The sequence below is a fragment of the Ciconia boyciana genome, chromosome 6 (genome assembly GCF_034638445.1).
Source record: "Ciconia boyciana chromosome 6, ASM3463844v1, whole genome shotgun sequence".
In the NCBI taxonomy this organism is placed as follows: domain Eukaryota; kingdom Metazoa; phylum Chordata; class Aves; order Ciconiiformes; family Ciconiidae; genus Ciconia; species Ciconia boyciana.
In genome coordinates this window covers 3,040,244-3,053,731 of record NC_132939.1, presented here as the reverse complement: position 1 = coordinate 3,053,731, position 13,488 = coordinate 3,040,244, and the positions used below count along the sequence as shown (strand labels likewise).

The 13,488-nt window shown below is 36.1% G+C and overlaps 1 protein-coding gene across 6 annotated transcripts in view; it reads right to left on the bottom strand.

Annotated features, from left to right (window-relative positions):
• Positions 1 to 13,488, bottom strand: part of LOC140652631 (uncharacterized) — a 46,120-nt gene that overhangs the window by 8,391 nt on the left and 24,241 nt on the right. For all 6 annotated transcript variants that reach the window (XM_072863640.1, XM_072863642.1, XM_072863643.1 and 3 more), the window contains 3 exons: positions 2,580 to 13,361; positions 2,028 to 2,179; positions 547 to 706 (listed from right to left, as the gene is read on the bottom strand). In XM_072863640.1, the coding sequence (XP_072719741.1) occupies positions 547 to 706; positions 2,028 to 2,179; positions 2,580 to 13,361 (11,094 nt within the window). The remainder of the gene's footprint in view (positions 1 to 546; positions 707 to 2,027; positions 2,180 to 2,579; positions 13,362 to 13,488) is intronic.

The following is a 13,488-nucleotide window of genomic DNA, read 5'->3' as shown; positions in this document are numbered from 1 at the left end:
GATTTAACTAATCTAAGATAGTAACTTACAAGATTACTTAAGTAATCTACTAACGTTAGCAACTCAGCAACAAGCAAATGCCATCACCTTACAACGTTACCACAGCAAATTGTTACTCCTTTTTGACTAAGAATCAATATCCGTTATCAGTTCATGACCTTCACCTTTTGCTTCATAACTATTTCATTTCATTATGAAGGTGCTTTCCATCTTTTTAACCATTAAAATACACCACAACAGCAAGTTTTCTCTGTTATTTTATCAACATATGAGAAACTCATTATTTTTCTTTGTTTAAAAGAAGTTGATCAATATACCAGACTTCATTAAAAAGTGTTTTTAATAATCGCAACTCATTTGCTTGGAATAGTTGTAACTTGCTGATTTGACCCCAGGCAACACTGACATACGAGTAATGCACTCATCAGCCTTCCATACTTCACTATCATATGCTGTATAGTTCTCATTTGGGAAGCAGGCTGCAAATGCAATACAATAAACTGATGGAATTAGATTCGTGCCTCCTGCTACATTTCACTTGTTTACCTTGACTGGGTAATTGCTGCCAGCAGAGACTGACTTCTTAACAATCATGTCTTGTTGCAGCTTCTGTAGTTCTGCAATCTGTCGGTCTTTCTCAGCAACTGTGACTTGACATTGATTTCGCAGTGCCTGGGACTCTGAGAGGAGGAGGTTGTTTTCCATTCTGAACATAAAATATTGGACTAGATGTTAAATGATAATATACTACATACTAGTGAATGAAAAGGATAAAGCTCTACCCACTGTTATTTCTGAAATAAATAATGGTATTTTTTGAAGTTATATGCGAATATGGAGCACTACATTAACATTCTCAATAAATACTTCAGTTTAAAGACATCTGCTAAAAAAAAAAAAAAGAAAAAGAAAAGCAAGCCTGGAAAGTGATAATATCACGTTTGCTTTGTCAGCTTGGAGATGAGAGAAGTTCATTGGCTGTAAAGATATTAACGTCTGTTAACATAGTACATACTTCAGCTACCTAAAAAATAAGGTTGCACAGCAAAGCAGCTCTAGGTCGCAGTTGAGTAGAACGCTGCTCCAGATCGCCAGTCTACCCTACTGCAAGTACACAAATTTGAAAAGGAATACACTAGACTCAGAAGACTGAAATAAACAAACATGCCACATCTCCAGAAACTGCTGTCATACACAGGCAACATCACAAAGGGCATAAAAGTAATTTAAATCCGCTTTAATTCAATTTAATATATCTTTTTAAAGTTTGGGGGAAAAAATGGAAAAAGACTATTCATGCTGTTCGCTGGTTAAGTCTACAAGTTAGAATGAGGTTTGAATATTTCATGCTAACTTGCTCACATTTGCAAAGATAAATGTGGGGCTGACCTTTTGCTCTACACCCCCTCCCCAAGAGCTTCTAGTATAAAATAGATATTATCTTAGACAGACTTTAATTAGAGATCTAGAAATTGCACTACGGACAATAAAATGCAGTAGAGGCACTAGGATACTGCCTTCTGGCCTCAAATTCAAACAAAATTGTCTTCACTGAACTGATCATAACATGCTTTCGCACTTCAATCATCTGCACAAGCTTAAAAGCCTGAACGAGAACAGCCGTCTAAGATCAGACATCTTTTAAAAAAACAGAGATGGGGGGGGGGAATGTTCAGCCATCTCAATCATTACGCTAAGAAGAGAATAAAATACCAAGAAATAAGAAATAAGATTCTTAAACTGTAGTTCCATATATCCAAGTCACCAGCAGAACAGAAAATATTCAATTAAGACTGTTTGAAACTTTACATAAACAAAGAGACCATTACATAAAGATACAAGGATAATCACGAACAAAGACAACTCTGTGGAAGCTGTTTTCGCATATTACAGAAATATCCTTATCCTTCTTCCTGCTAAACTATATACAGTTTTGGTTTTGTGCCAGTTTTATGTCAGGTTGTGAAGTCACTGAAGAATTCTAAACAAGAGCCACACGTACTATTTGTTAATTTTAACATTTATACCTTAATCCAGCAAGCTCATTCTGGTATGATGCAATCTCTCTCTCAGTTTCTGCTTGGAAGGCTTTTGTCTGATGCAATGCCTTCTCCAAATCATCAACCTTGGTCTTCAGTTTTGATATTTCAACAGCTGCAAGGCTGGCTCCTTCTTTAGCCTACGTTTAACAAACATGATTAGTGAACTGGAATGAAAACTATGGTTGAAGTTTTATTAGTGCTAGGATTCTAATTACAGAATAATGTTTTTTCTCCCATTTGCTCCTGTTTAACAGGATAATTACCTACACTCCCAAAACTGTAAGCACGCCTTCTCTAGTCACACAATGTTTTCTTAGCACTTGCATAATTTACAAAGTTAAACTTCAGAATCCATAATGTGTCTAAGCATTCTCTGCATAAAGAAAAAATTACACAGTGATGTAGCTAATTAAAACTTACCAATCTTTCCCTATTGTTCTGAGGCAGATCCAAATTACTTTTAAAAGTAATTATCTCATTGATGCTGTTACAACCAATGGGAAATGAAGCTATGCCCTGTTTTGTTTCAGAAGTTACCTTCTGATTGCTGAGTTCTTGCAGCAATTTGTCTCGGTCATCCTGAAGACTGGCCATAGCCTTGGAAAACGCTTCAATCTGGTGAACATAATTCCCACACTCAGTTGAGAGCCTGCTAACCTCCACCTCTCGAATGACTAACGTCCTACAGAGATTTTCAATTTCATCAGCAATCTGATCAAGTGTAACCTTATCTGCAGCATCAAAAATAGCCTGATTCAGAAGAGAATTTTCTTTGAGCATTCTGATAAGATGTAATTTAAATCCGTCCAATTCAGCTTCAAGTTCATCTCCTTTCTTTTTTTCAGTCTTGAGTTCAGACGTGTATTTGCTCTGAAGTACCTTTAAGTCCTCTATTATCCTATCTCTATCATTTTGCAGAGCAGTCATTGCTTTCCCAAAGGCCTCATTTTGGGACCTCAGCTCACTATTTTGAGACTGAACTTCTAATATCATCTTCTCTGCAAAAGCATCCGGTCCATCTCCATGTTCAAGTGTCAAAAGAGTCTTACTGTATACCTCATCTGCATCCTTACTATTTCTGCCTCTTGATTTCTGGAGGTCTTTAATCTTCTTCTGAAGATTTTCTCCATGCTGCTCATTTGATACACTTTCTTTTTTCTGAACGCTATCACTAGTTAGCAGTTTCTCTCCAGATTCAGAAACAAGTTTCTCTTTGTTTAATGATGCAATTAAAGATTCTAAATCGCTTACTTTAGACAGTAATTTTTTATTTTCATGTTCCAAAGATACAGCAGTACCCTTCTGCAGTTCATTGGAAAGTTGCATTTCTTTTATTTGTTTTTGAAGATCATATTTTTCTTGTTCAAGGCTTTTAATACAGTCCAATTTCTGCTTAAGTAAGTCTTTCAGCTGATGGTCTTTCAGAGATAAAACTTGGTTAAGATCTTCCCTATACTTTATCAGCTGTGCACTTAGCATTGCATTTTCCGAATGAAGATCATCTATCTGATTGAGAAGTATCCTTAACTCTTGTTTCAAAGCATTATTCTCACTTGCATTGCCAACCATAAGACTGTCCCGCTCATTTAAGACATCCTGGTGAAGATGTTCCAGCTCTTTGTATTTAGAATAAAGATCATCCCGATCATTCTGAAGAGATGACATTGACTTTTTAAAGGCATCTATTTCACTGGCAATTGCAGCCTTATCTTGACCTGCTTTGTCTGCTTTCATCTGGAGATTTCTCAATTCATTTTCCATCCTCTGACAGGCCTCCTCAGATTGTTGTCTCTCTATCTGCAAAGACCTTAACTGAAGTTCATACTCTTTGATTTGTTTTCTATGTTGAGACTGTACCTGAATCAGATAGTCAGAAATTTCATCACCTTTTGAAGAAATGAGTAAGGAAATTTCTTTGTCTTTATTATTTAGCATGATCTTCATTTGCTCAGAAATGGTAATCTGCTTTTGCAATTCAGCATTAATTTTTTCCTTCTCAGCTAGAAGGTGTTGCAATTCTTGTTCCTGTCTTGTAAAATTACTTTCCAGAGCTTTTATCTCCCTTCCTGCACTTTTACTATTCTCTATCAGATGATTAAGAGAATTATTTTCTTTAAGGAGTGCTTGCAAAGCTTCTTCTTTGGACTGAAGAACACTCTCCAATTCCTGTTGCCTGTTAAAAAAAAGGGTATTTTCTTCCTTTATTCTGCAGAGCTCTTCATAGCGTTGTATATCAACAGATTTTTGCCTCAAATACAGTTCATCCTTTGTTTCCTCTACCACAGAATATTTGATATTCAGTTCTTGAATCTGAGTAATTTTGTCTTTCAATTCATCTTGTAAAGACATTATTCTTTTATTACTGTCTTCTATCTGCTTTTCTTTATTTTGGATGGCCTCTTTAAACTGCATTTCCCAGGTTTTCATTTCAGTGATTACCCTGTCCCGGTCATCCTGAAGAGAGGACATACACTTTGTAAAAGCAGCTAATCGTGCCAAAGCTGCATTCAAATCTGCTTGAAGTTTCTTGTTTTGAGAGTCCTTGATGCTAACTTCCTCTTGCAAACCATGAATCTCACTAATTGCCCTATCTTTTTCTCTCTCCAGGGCACCGTGTCTTTCCTCTAGGTTCAAAAATTCTCTTTTGTGAACCAATTTTAATTGTTGAAGATTAAATTCCAATTCTCTCTCATATTCTCTCTTTTGAATTTGTAGTTCATCTTCTTTCTTCTTAAGTTCTTTTCTCCAATTTAGATTCTCACCTGTAAGCCTGTCCACTTCATTCTTTGACTGATCCAACAGGTTCATCTGTGAAGAAAGCTCTCCCTGGAGATTATATATTTCTTCATTTGACTTCGCAAGCTTTTCTGACATATTACTTAAGTCCTTTTCAAATTTTTCACTTTTTGACTGTGACATTTTCACAGATCTTTCCAAATCCAGGATCAGCTCCTGAAACTTTATAGAATCCTTTTGCAAATGGTTGATCTCCTGCTGTTTCTCCTTCAAGAGTTCTTGCAATTCTTTCGTTTTGTTTTTACTTCCATTATTATCCCTCTGAGCACTTTTCACCTTCTCTTCAAACATTTTTACAAGATGTAACTGCTGTTCTTCTTTTTCTCTAATCACGGTACATTTTTCTGCCTTTAATTCTTCCAGTTGCTGTAACAGCAAGTTATTCTGTACCTGTGCTGATTTCATTCTATCAGTAAGATGATCAACTTTTTTAACATGATTAAGCAATTCTGTCTCAAGAAATTCTCTTTCATTCTTTACTTTGTAAGAACTTTCTTGTACATTTTCTAGTTCTTCCTGTAACAGACATTTATCATCCTCTAAAATCTTAACTTTTTCATTTAGACTAACAATTTCTTGTGTAAGACTTTTACATTCCATGTCCAGCTTTGTTACACAATAATTTTTATGGTCCAAAGATTTTTCAGTTTCTTTCGCTTTTTCTGAAATTAATTTTCTTTCTTGTTCTAGGACAAGCACATCTTGTTCTTTTTCAGAGAGTTTATCCTTTAACCCATTAATGTCCTTTAATAATGATTCATTCTCATATAATGCATCATGGATTTTAGATTGCATATCATTTTGGTACACTTCCATTTGAACCTGGAGCTCTCCCAAAGCTGCTTTAGTTACAGTGATGTTGTTATGAAGGACATCATTTTCATTCTGAATTTTCTCTAAAGCCTGCTTTAAATTTTCAGAAGTTTGTTTCAGCTGCTCATTCTCCTCCATTAGCTGATGATTCTGTTGAGTGAGTTCATGAAGACGATCCTGGTGTTCTTGCATCCTTGCCTCTTGCTCACGGATCTGCCTTTCTGCTTTACTTTGTAATTCATCAACTTCCATTTTCTTGGATTCACCGAGTTGTTTCAGTTGATTCTTAATAAGCTCGTTTTCATCAATGAGTTTCTGTAAATGCTTCTCAAGAGCCTCCTTCTCAGATTCACCTTCCCTGAGTCTTTGAATAGCCTCTTGCTTCTCTCTTCTACCGAGATCAATAACTTGCCTCATATCTGCTATTTTACTACTGATATTCTCATACGCCTGAAGAAGTGATTCATACTCCTGCTTTAATTCACTATGTTTAGCCTTCCATCCTGTTAATTCAACTGTCTGAGAATCTTTTAAGGTATTTAGTTGGAAAGAAAAGGCCTCTTTTTCCTGAACTATAGTCTCCATGGTGGATTTAAGACTTTCACATGCCGCGGTGAGGTTTTCGTTTTCAGTCAACAGTCTAGCATTTTCAGAAACAAGGCTCTCCTCTTCAGACAATGGAGAAACAGTACTTGAACTTTGTTTTTCTCTACCAAGCTCTAACAAGTGTTCAAGCATACCTGTCTTGTTCACCAGTTCTTCTCTTTCCAACATCAGCTTATCAATCTGGTCTTTCAGACATTTATTTTCTCTCAGGGCTTCTTTACGCGATATTAAAGCTGCCTGTAATTTTCTTTGAAGGCGCTCTTTGGACTTCTCTTCTGCTGTAGTTCTTTGCTCTTGTGGTTTAGAATCATTTACATTTGCAGTTTTTGCCAGCGGCTCTTCAATCATTTGCATTTGTTTCTGGATTTGACATTCTGAAGCTTCTCTCAGTTTAGTCTTCCCGGAGTAATCAGTCTCTGATAGCTGAAAACAGGTGCCTTTGCCTTGTAACTTTCCTTGAAGGGAATTACTTTCCGAACAAAACTCTCCCAATTCTTTTTCAGTATCATTTTCTTCCTTAAGCTCTTTGCATGACACCACAGGTCTACTCATCTCAGCCTTCTCACGTAGCATACATAGCTCTATCAGAAGTTTTTTGTTTTCTTCACTGAAATGTTTTACCCCCTTTTTCATATTAATTAGTTCCAAATTGGACTTTTCTAAACAACTGAGAAGTTTCTCTTTTTCACTCTTCATTTCTTCAAATGCTGTTTTGTAATGGTGGGCTTCTTCTTGGCCCTCCTTTATAGCTTCATTTAATAATTCCTTTTCCAGATCAAGTTTATATTTGAAATCCGTAAGTGAACAACGCAATGCTTCTATTTCCTCATTCTTTTCTGCAACCTCCTTCTTAGCTTCAATGCTCAATCTCTGCAGCTTCTCCTGGCTCATCTTGTAATCCTCTTCACTTTTTTTAATAAGTGCTTCTTTCTCGTTATTCACATGTTCAAGCGCTGTCTTAATGTTTATAGCTTCAGCCTCATATGCTTTCAGCTTTTTCTGTAGCTGCTTTACGTCCTCCAACAAGCTGCCCGTACGTTGCTCCTGGTACTGCTCCTGCTGTCTCAAAGAGTTTAAGTTGACTGTTTCTTCTCTTTCGTCACCAAATTCAACTGATATTTTTCTCAACTCTTTCTTTAACATTTCTGTTTCCTCCTGAAGTTTTGCATAGTTACTTCTTAGTTCTTTTAACTCAGCATCTTTACTTGCCACTGAAGTGATCATGTTTTCCGACTCTTTTAAGGATCCAACCTGAACCTTGCTTCTCGGTTTGTCTGATTCTAAATTCCCTAGCTCAGCTGCTTCTTCTCCCAGGACTGCCTTAGGTGAAGCCAGCTCTTTCCCTAGAGGGTACTCTTCTAACTGATTAAAGTCAAGTTCTTTACATTTTGTTTGAAGAACTTCCCAGAGTGCTTTATGTTCTTGTTTGAGTTGCTCAAGGTGGTTTTTTTGTTCATCAAAATCTGCTGCAAGTTTAGCGTGCTCTTCCCTTTCTTTCTGAATTTTTTGCGTATCTTCTTCCCTGACCAAAAGCTCCCTCTGTAAGGCTTCTTTTTCTTTTTTTAATTGACTTATGACATTAATGTCATTGTTGGGGACCAGAAACTTCTTCGTGTCCCCAGCACTTAAACCAGGCTCTTCTGAACTGGAATTTTTCAACAATTCTTCCTTCTTCTTAACTTCAGACTTCACCTTTTCAAGAGCTAAGAGCAGCTGAGAACGTTCCTCTTCATATGCACTTGCTTTTTCATCAAGCATAGACTGCATATGAGCAAGCACGCGGTCCTTTTCCTCTAAAGATTTTAGGTTCTGCTCACATATATTTTGTTTTTCAGCAATGACATCATTTAATTCTGCAATATTGCCCTGAAGTTCCTCTAAATAAGAAGCTTTTGAAGACAAAATTTCAGTCAAATCACCTATTTTGACATCTTTTCCTAAAAGTTCTTGCTTCAAAGTTCCAAGATGAGACTCAAAATCTTTATTTTGTACTTCAACTTGTTTCAGCTTGTCTGTTAACTCATTAACTTTCTTCAACAGCTCCTCTGCCTTTTTTTGTTCTTTTTCTATTTCTTCCTGTCCACTTTTTTCTAGTTTTCCAACTTTTTGCATTAGATCTCTTCTTATTATCAATGCTGCTTGAAGTTTCTTTTTCAGATTCTCTTTTTCCTTGCCCATTTTCTCAAGATTAAACTGCATCTCCTCTTTTTCATGCATTAAATCTTTAAGCGCAGCTTCTCTACTGCTTAACGTAGCCTGACTATGTTCCAGTTCTTTCTTACAATCCTCAAGTTCCTGCAATAGTCGGTTTAGCTCTCCTATAGAATTATTATGAACAGCTTCAAGGTCTTGCAGTTTGGTATTCAATGTATTTCTCTCTTCAGAAAAATTCAGCATTTCATTAGACAATGATTCCATGATCTGGGTAACAGAACAGTCCTTTTCTTTCAGTTGCTGGCTTAGACCAGAAATTAAATCCTTCTGCTGATTTAGCTGGGAAGTTAAGTTTTCTATGAGCTGATCTTTTTTTCCCATTTCTTCAAGGAGACTTGCTACTTTTTTACCTTCAATGTGCAGTTTTTCTTGACTGGTTCTTACTATTTCTTCTGATTTATTTATCTTGTCTTGAAGAAATTCAACCTGCTTATTTATTTCTGCAAAAGACTCTTCCCTTTCTTGCAAGAGAGACTGCTGTTTACATAATGCTTCCTTGACTGTGGCCATTTCTTCTGACAGACATTCAATTTCAGATTTATATTTACCCTTCATCTTTTCAATATCATTCTGCAGCAACTCCTTCTGCTTCTCAAGTGACTGCATACTTTTTAATTCATCTTTCATGGTGTTTATTTCTTTCTGTTTTTCTAAAAGCACCAGTTGCAATTGTTCTCTTTCTGTTTCTTTGCTCAAAACAGTGGTTATCAGAGTGGAGAATTTTTCCAACTGCATTTTACTATCAGTTAGCTGCAGTTCAGAATCTGAAGTCTGTGCCTTCTCTTCTTTACATAAAAGCCTACTATTAAGTAATGGAGATAAGCTTTGAGTTAATTCCTCTTTTATAACATCCAGCTCTTGCTGCAAAGACTGGATTTTGCTATCCTTTGATTTCATTTCACTTTCTAAACTGCTCAATTGCTCAGTAAGATTATTATTTTGCAAAGTTGCCCTATCAAGTTCTGTCACCCATCTGTTTTCTGACTCAAGTAGACTTTGTTCTAGAGTTTCAAATTTAAGTTCTAATTTAGAAAGTTCTTCACCCTTCACACTAACCTGCATCTGTAACTTCTCTTTTTCAGTCTTCATCTGCAGTTTAACAGTATCTATCTGCATTCTTGAATAATTCTCACTGGTTTCTAGTTTTTCATTTATTTCTCGGAGCTCTTCCAATTCCTTTTGCAAATGATTTTGAGATGTAGTAAGTTGTGCATTTTCAGCCATCAGTTTATCAGCATCTTCTTGCAACCGATTTTTGTCTTTCTCTAAAGACTCTACCTGGCACTGCAGACTACCTAGTAAAAGCGCATTGTCATGGCAGTCTTGAGAGGATTTGGAATTTACATTGTTCAACTCTAACTTCAAACATGCTATGTTATCCGCCTGTTCAGCGCACTTCACACGCAGAGACTCCACAGCCAATTCTTTTTGCTGTAGTTGTTCTTCCCATGTACTTATTTGGTCTAGTGCTTTTTGGTGTTTGTTTCTAAGAGAGTCAAGTTCAATCATCAAAGAATCAATTTTCTTCTGATTAACATCAAGCTTCTCGTTTTTTTCCTGAAATTCCTTAGTAAGGTTTTTCATGGCTGTACCACTTTTCTCTAATTTTTCTCTGAGAACCTCAATCTCACTAGAAAGAACATTAACGTTGCTATCTGCCAACTGTATATTGCTATCTTTCTCCTTTAAAGAATTAAGCAGTCCAGCAATAACTTCTTCTTTTTTCCCAAGAGCTGCATTCAACTCAGTTCTTAGTTCATACTGTGCTTCAATCTTCTCCTGAAGAGATAAAAAGGCATTTTCTCTCTCATGGAGTAGTTCTTTAGATTTCTGTAGTTCTTGTGTTAGTTCATGTACCTGACTTCTGAGCTGAGAAATTAAATCTGTCTTTTCTTCATCTTTCCTTGCTTTCTCCTTCAGAGTTTTGAGGAGACTTTTGTTTTCCATAAGAGATGACTCCTTTTCTGATAAGGACTGGTCCATCTCAATTATTACATTCTTCTGATGTTGTATTTCTTTCTGTAAATTCACCTTCACTTCCTCCAGCTCTACCACCTGTTTCTTTAAGACCTCACATTCATTCTCTTTCTCTTGAAGTTGCATCTTTAAATTCTCACTAGACAATGAAATATTGTTGATGGTTAATTCTTTTTCTGAAACAAGTACTTTTAATTGTTCTGCTTCAGAGGCTAAAAGCTCCAACCGTTTCTGCTGCAAAACAGAAGATTCCTGTACCTCAGAAAGCTGTGCTTTTAAATTGATGTATTCATCTAACTTTTGTTTTAAAGTTTCATCCTTCTGTATAATTGAATCATTCAACTGGGATGATTTTTCTGTCACATTTCTAAGCTGACATTGAAGGTCAGAAATAACCTCCATATTCTCAGACAGTTGAACCCTAAGTACATCAGACTCTTCAGATTTATCTTTTAATAACTTTAATTCTTGGGCTTGCCTCTTAAATTCATTTTCTTTTTCCTGCATTGCATGTCTAAGCTGGCTGGTTTCAAAAACTAGGGCTTGTATTCGGTTTTGCAGATCTGAAATTATTTGCATATATTGCCCTTCTCCTGCCATTTTACTATCTTTCATTTGCTGAATCAAAGCCTCCTTTTCAGAAAGGAGAGTTTCTTTTCCTTCAAAGGCAATTTTTAGGTTTTCTTTTTCAATCAAGAGGCCATCAATTTGGTCCTTCAGAGCTAAAATATTATGACTTTGTTGGGACAAGTGTGAAGTTAAAGCAGCTACTTCGTCTGACTTTTTCATTACCGTAACATTAACTGTTTCAATGTCTACTTTCAATTTTTCATTTTCTAGAGCTGCTGTATGTGCTTGTTGCCTTGCTGAAGTAATTTCAGACTGTTGCTGCACCAACTGTGACTGAAGAACTTCACATTCACGAGACTTGTCGCTCAATAAGCTTGAAAAGTTCTCCTTTTCATGCTTAAGCACATCCAATTCTTTGATTAATAGCTGTAGCTGATTACTTAACACTGTACTTTCTTCCATTTTTTCAGAAACTTGCCTATGAAACTTCTCAAGTTCTGAACCCTGACTTTTTACAGTCAGGTCTCTTTCCTCTACCAACTGAGATAACCTTGTTTTTTCATCTTTAAGATTTTTAATTTCGTCCTGCAACTCTACAATACAAAACTTACTCTCTTCCATTGCCTTACGTAATGAATCATTTTGAAGGATTTTCTCTTCTAGAGACCTGTTCGCAGCTTCAAAATCTGAAGTTATGCTTCCAATTTGTTCTTCCAGTAGTAAATTCTTTTCCTTACTATGGCTGAGCTCTTGGATTAGGCTACTGCATTCGGATAACTTATTATTTAACATGTCTTCTTTCTTTATTTCTTTGTCTCTAGTATCCTTCAGCTGAATGAGAAGTGATTGCATTTGTTCATGCAACTGTTGTGTCTGTTCCTTGGTTTCAAACAACTGATCAGCTAGCACATTACATTCCTTTGTTTTCTCCTGCAGCTGTTCTGCAACTGAATTTTCTTTTTGCTTGGCAAGTATTGAAAGTTGTTCAATCTCTTTTGCCAGAGTGTTTTTATCACAATTTAGTACTGAAAGAGTTTTTTCGTACTCAGCAGTGCTAACAGATAACTTATTCTCTATTTCTGCCACAGCCTGGATTTTCTTTAACAAATCACACTCTTTTACATCCAGCAGTTTGGACAAATTCTCATTTTCACTGATTAGCTGTTCCTTCTCTTTTTCTACCACATCTATACTTTTTTTCAGATATTCATTTTCTTTTATTTGCTCTGCCAATTTTTCTTCTTTGCCTTCAAGATCTGCCTGCAATTGCTTATTAGCTGAAGCTTTCTCCCGTGTCTCTATTTCCATCTTGTTAATTTGTTTATGTATTTCATTTAATTGGTTATTAAGTTCTTTGCAACATGTCTCTTTGGCTTTCAGATCTCCAGTTAATTTAAGTTTAGTCTCTTCATTTTGCTGCTCCAAAACCCCAAGCTTCTGCTCTAATGAAATAATTAACTCTTGTTTCTCTTGTAATTCTTTTTTAATTGTTTCTTGATGTTCAGTATGTTCTATAAGCTTCCTAGATAACTCAGCCAACTCTTCATCTTTTTTACCATTTTCCAAAACCAGTTTGTTGTATGAATCTTTAATTGATTTTAACTCATTTTCAAGTGTCTGTGCTTTACTCTCTTTCTCTTCAAGCAAATTGTTCCATTTTTCCTTTAGAGTATTGTTTTCCTCAAGCTGAGTTTTCAAATATTCAGTTTCTTTTCTTTGTTTGTCCTCAGTTTCTTGTAGCTTTTCAGATGATTTACTAATTTGTTCTTTCAGCAAAGTAATTTGTGACTCACACTCTGCAAGTTTGTTATGGTATGCGACATTGTTGGCTTTGATTTCAGAACGGAGATCCTTAATTGTAATGCTGTTCTCACTGCTTTGTCTTATTAATTCCTCATTTTCTTTGGTTTTAGCTTCATTCTCAGCTCTAACTCTTTCTAGCTCTAGTCTCATTGTATTACTTTGCTCAGAAAGGACAGATATCTTCACACTTGCATCTCTTACATCAGCTGTTTGTACTTCTTTCAGTAAATGAGTTTCCCTTTCAGCCTTTGATAAAGCCTCTTCCATCCCTCGTATTTCTTCCTCTTTGCATTGCACTTGACGCTTCAGGATGATAACCTGTTCAGAATATTCTGTCATATTCAAAGACAGGACAGACATCTCCCTGTCTTTTTCTGCCAGTGCTTCTTTAAGATTATCAATTTCTCTTTCACGTTTCTGGAGATCTTGAATAAGTTGAGATCTTTCCTCTAAATGGCTTGTATTTAATTTGTCAAGCTCTTCATTTGTCTGGTCCAGATCCAGCTGCATCAACTCTACCACACCATCTTGTTTCAAAGTCTAAACATCAAGAAAATAATGTTACAAGAATAATTCAAACATATGCTAGAGGGAGAATGGAAGTCACACTTCACATGTAGAATGAGTATCTAAGGTAATCGATCTGTACTCAACTGTACAGTCACAA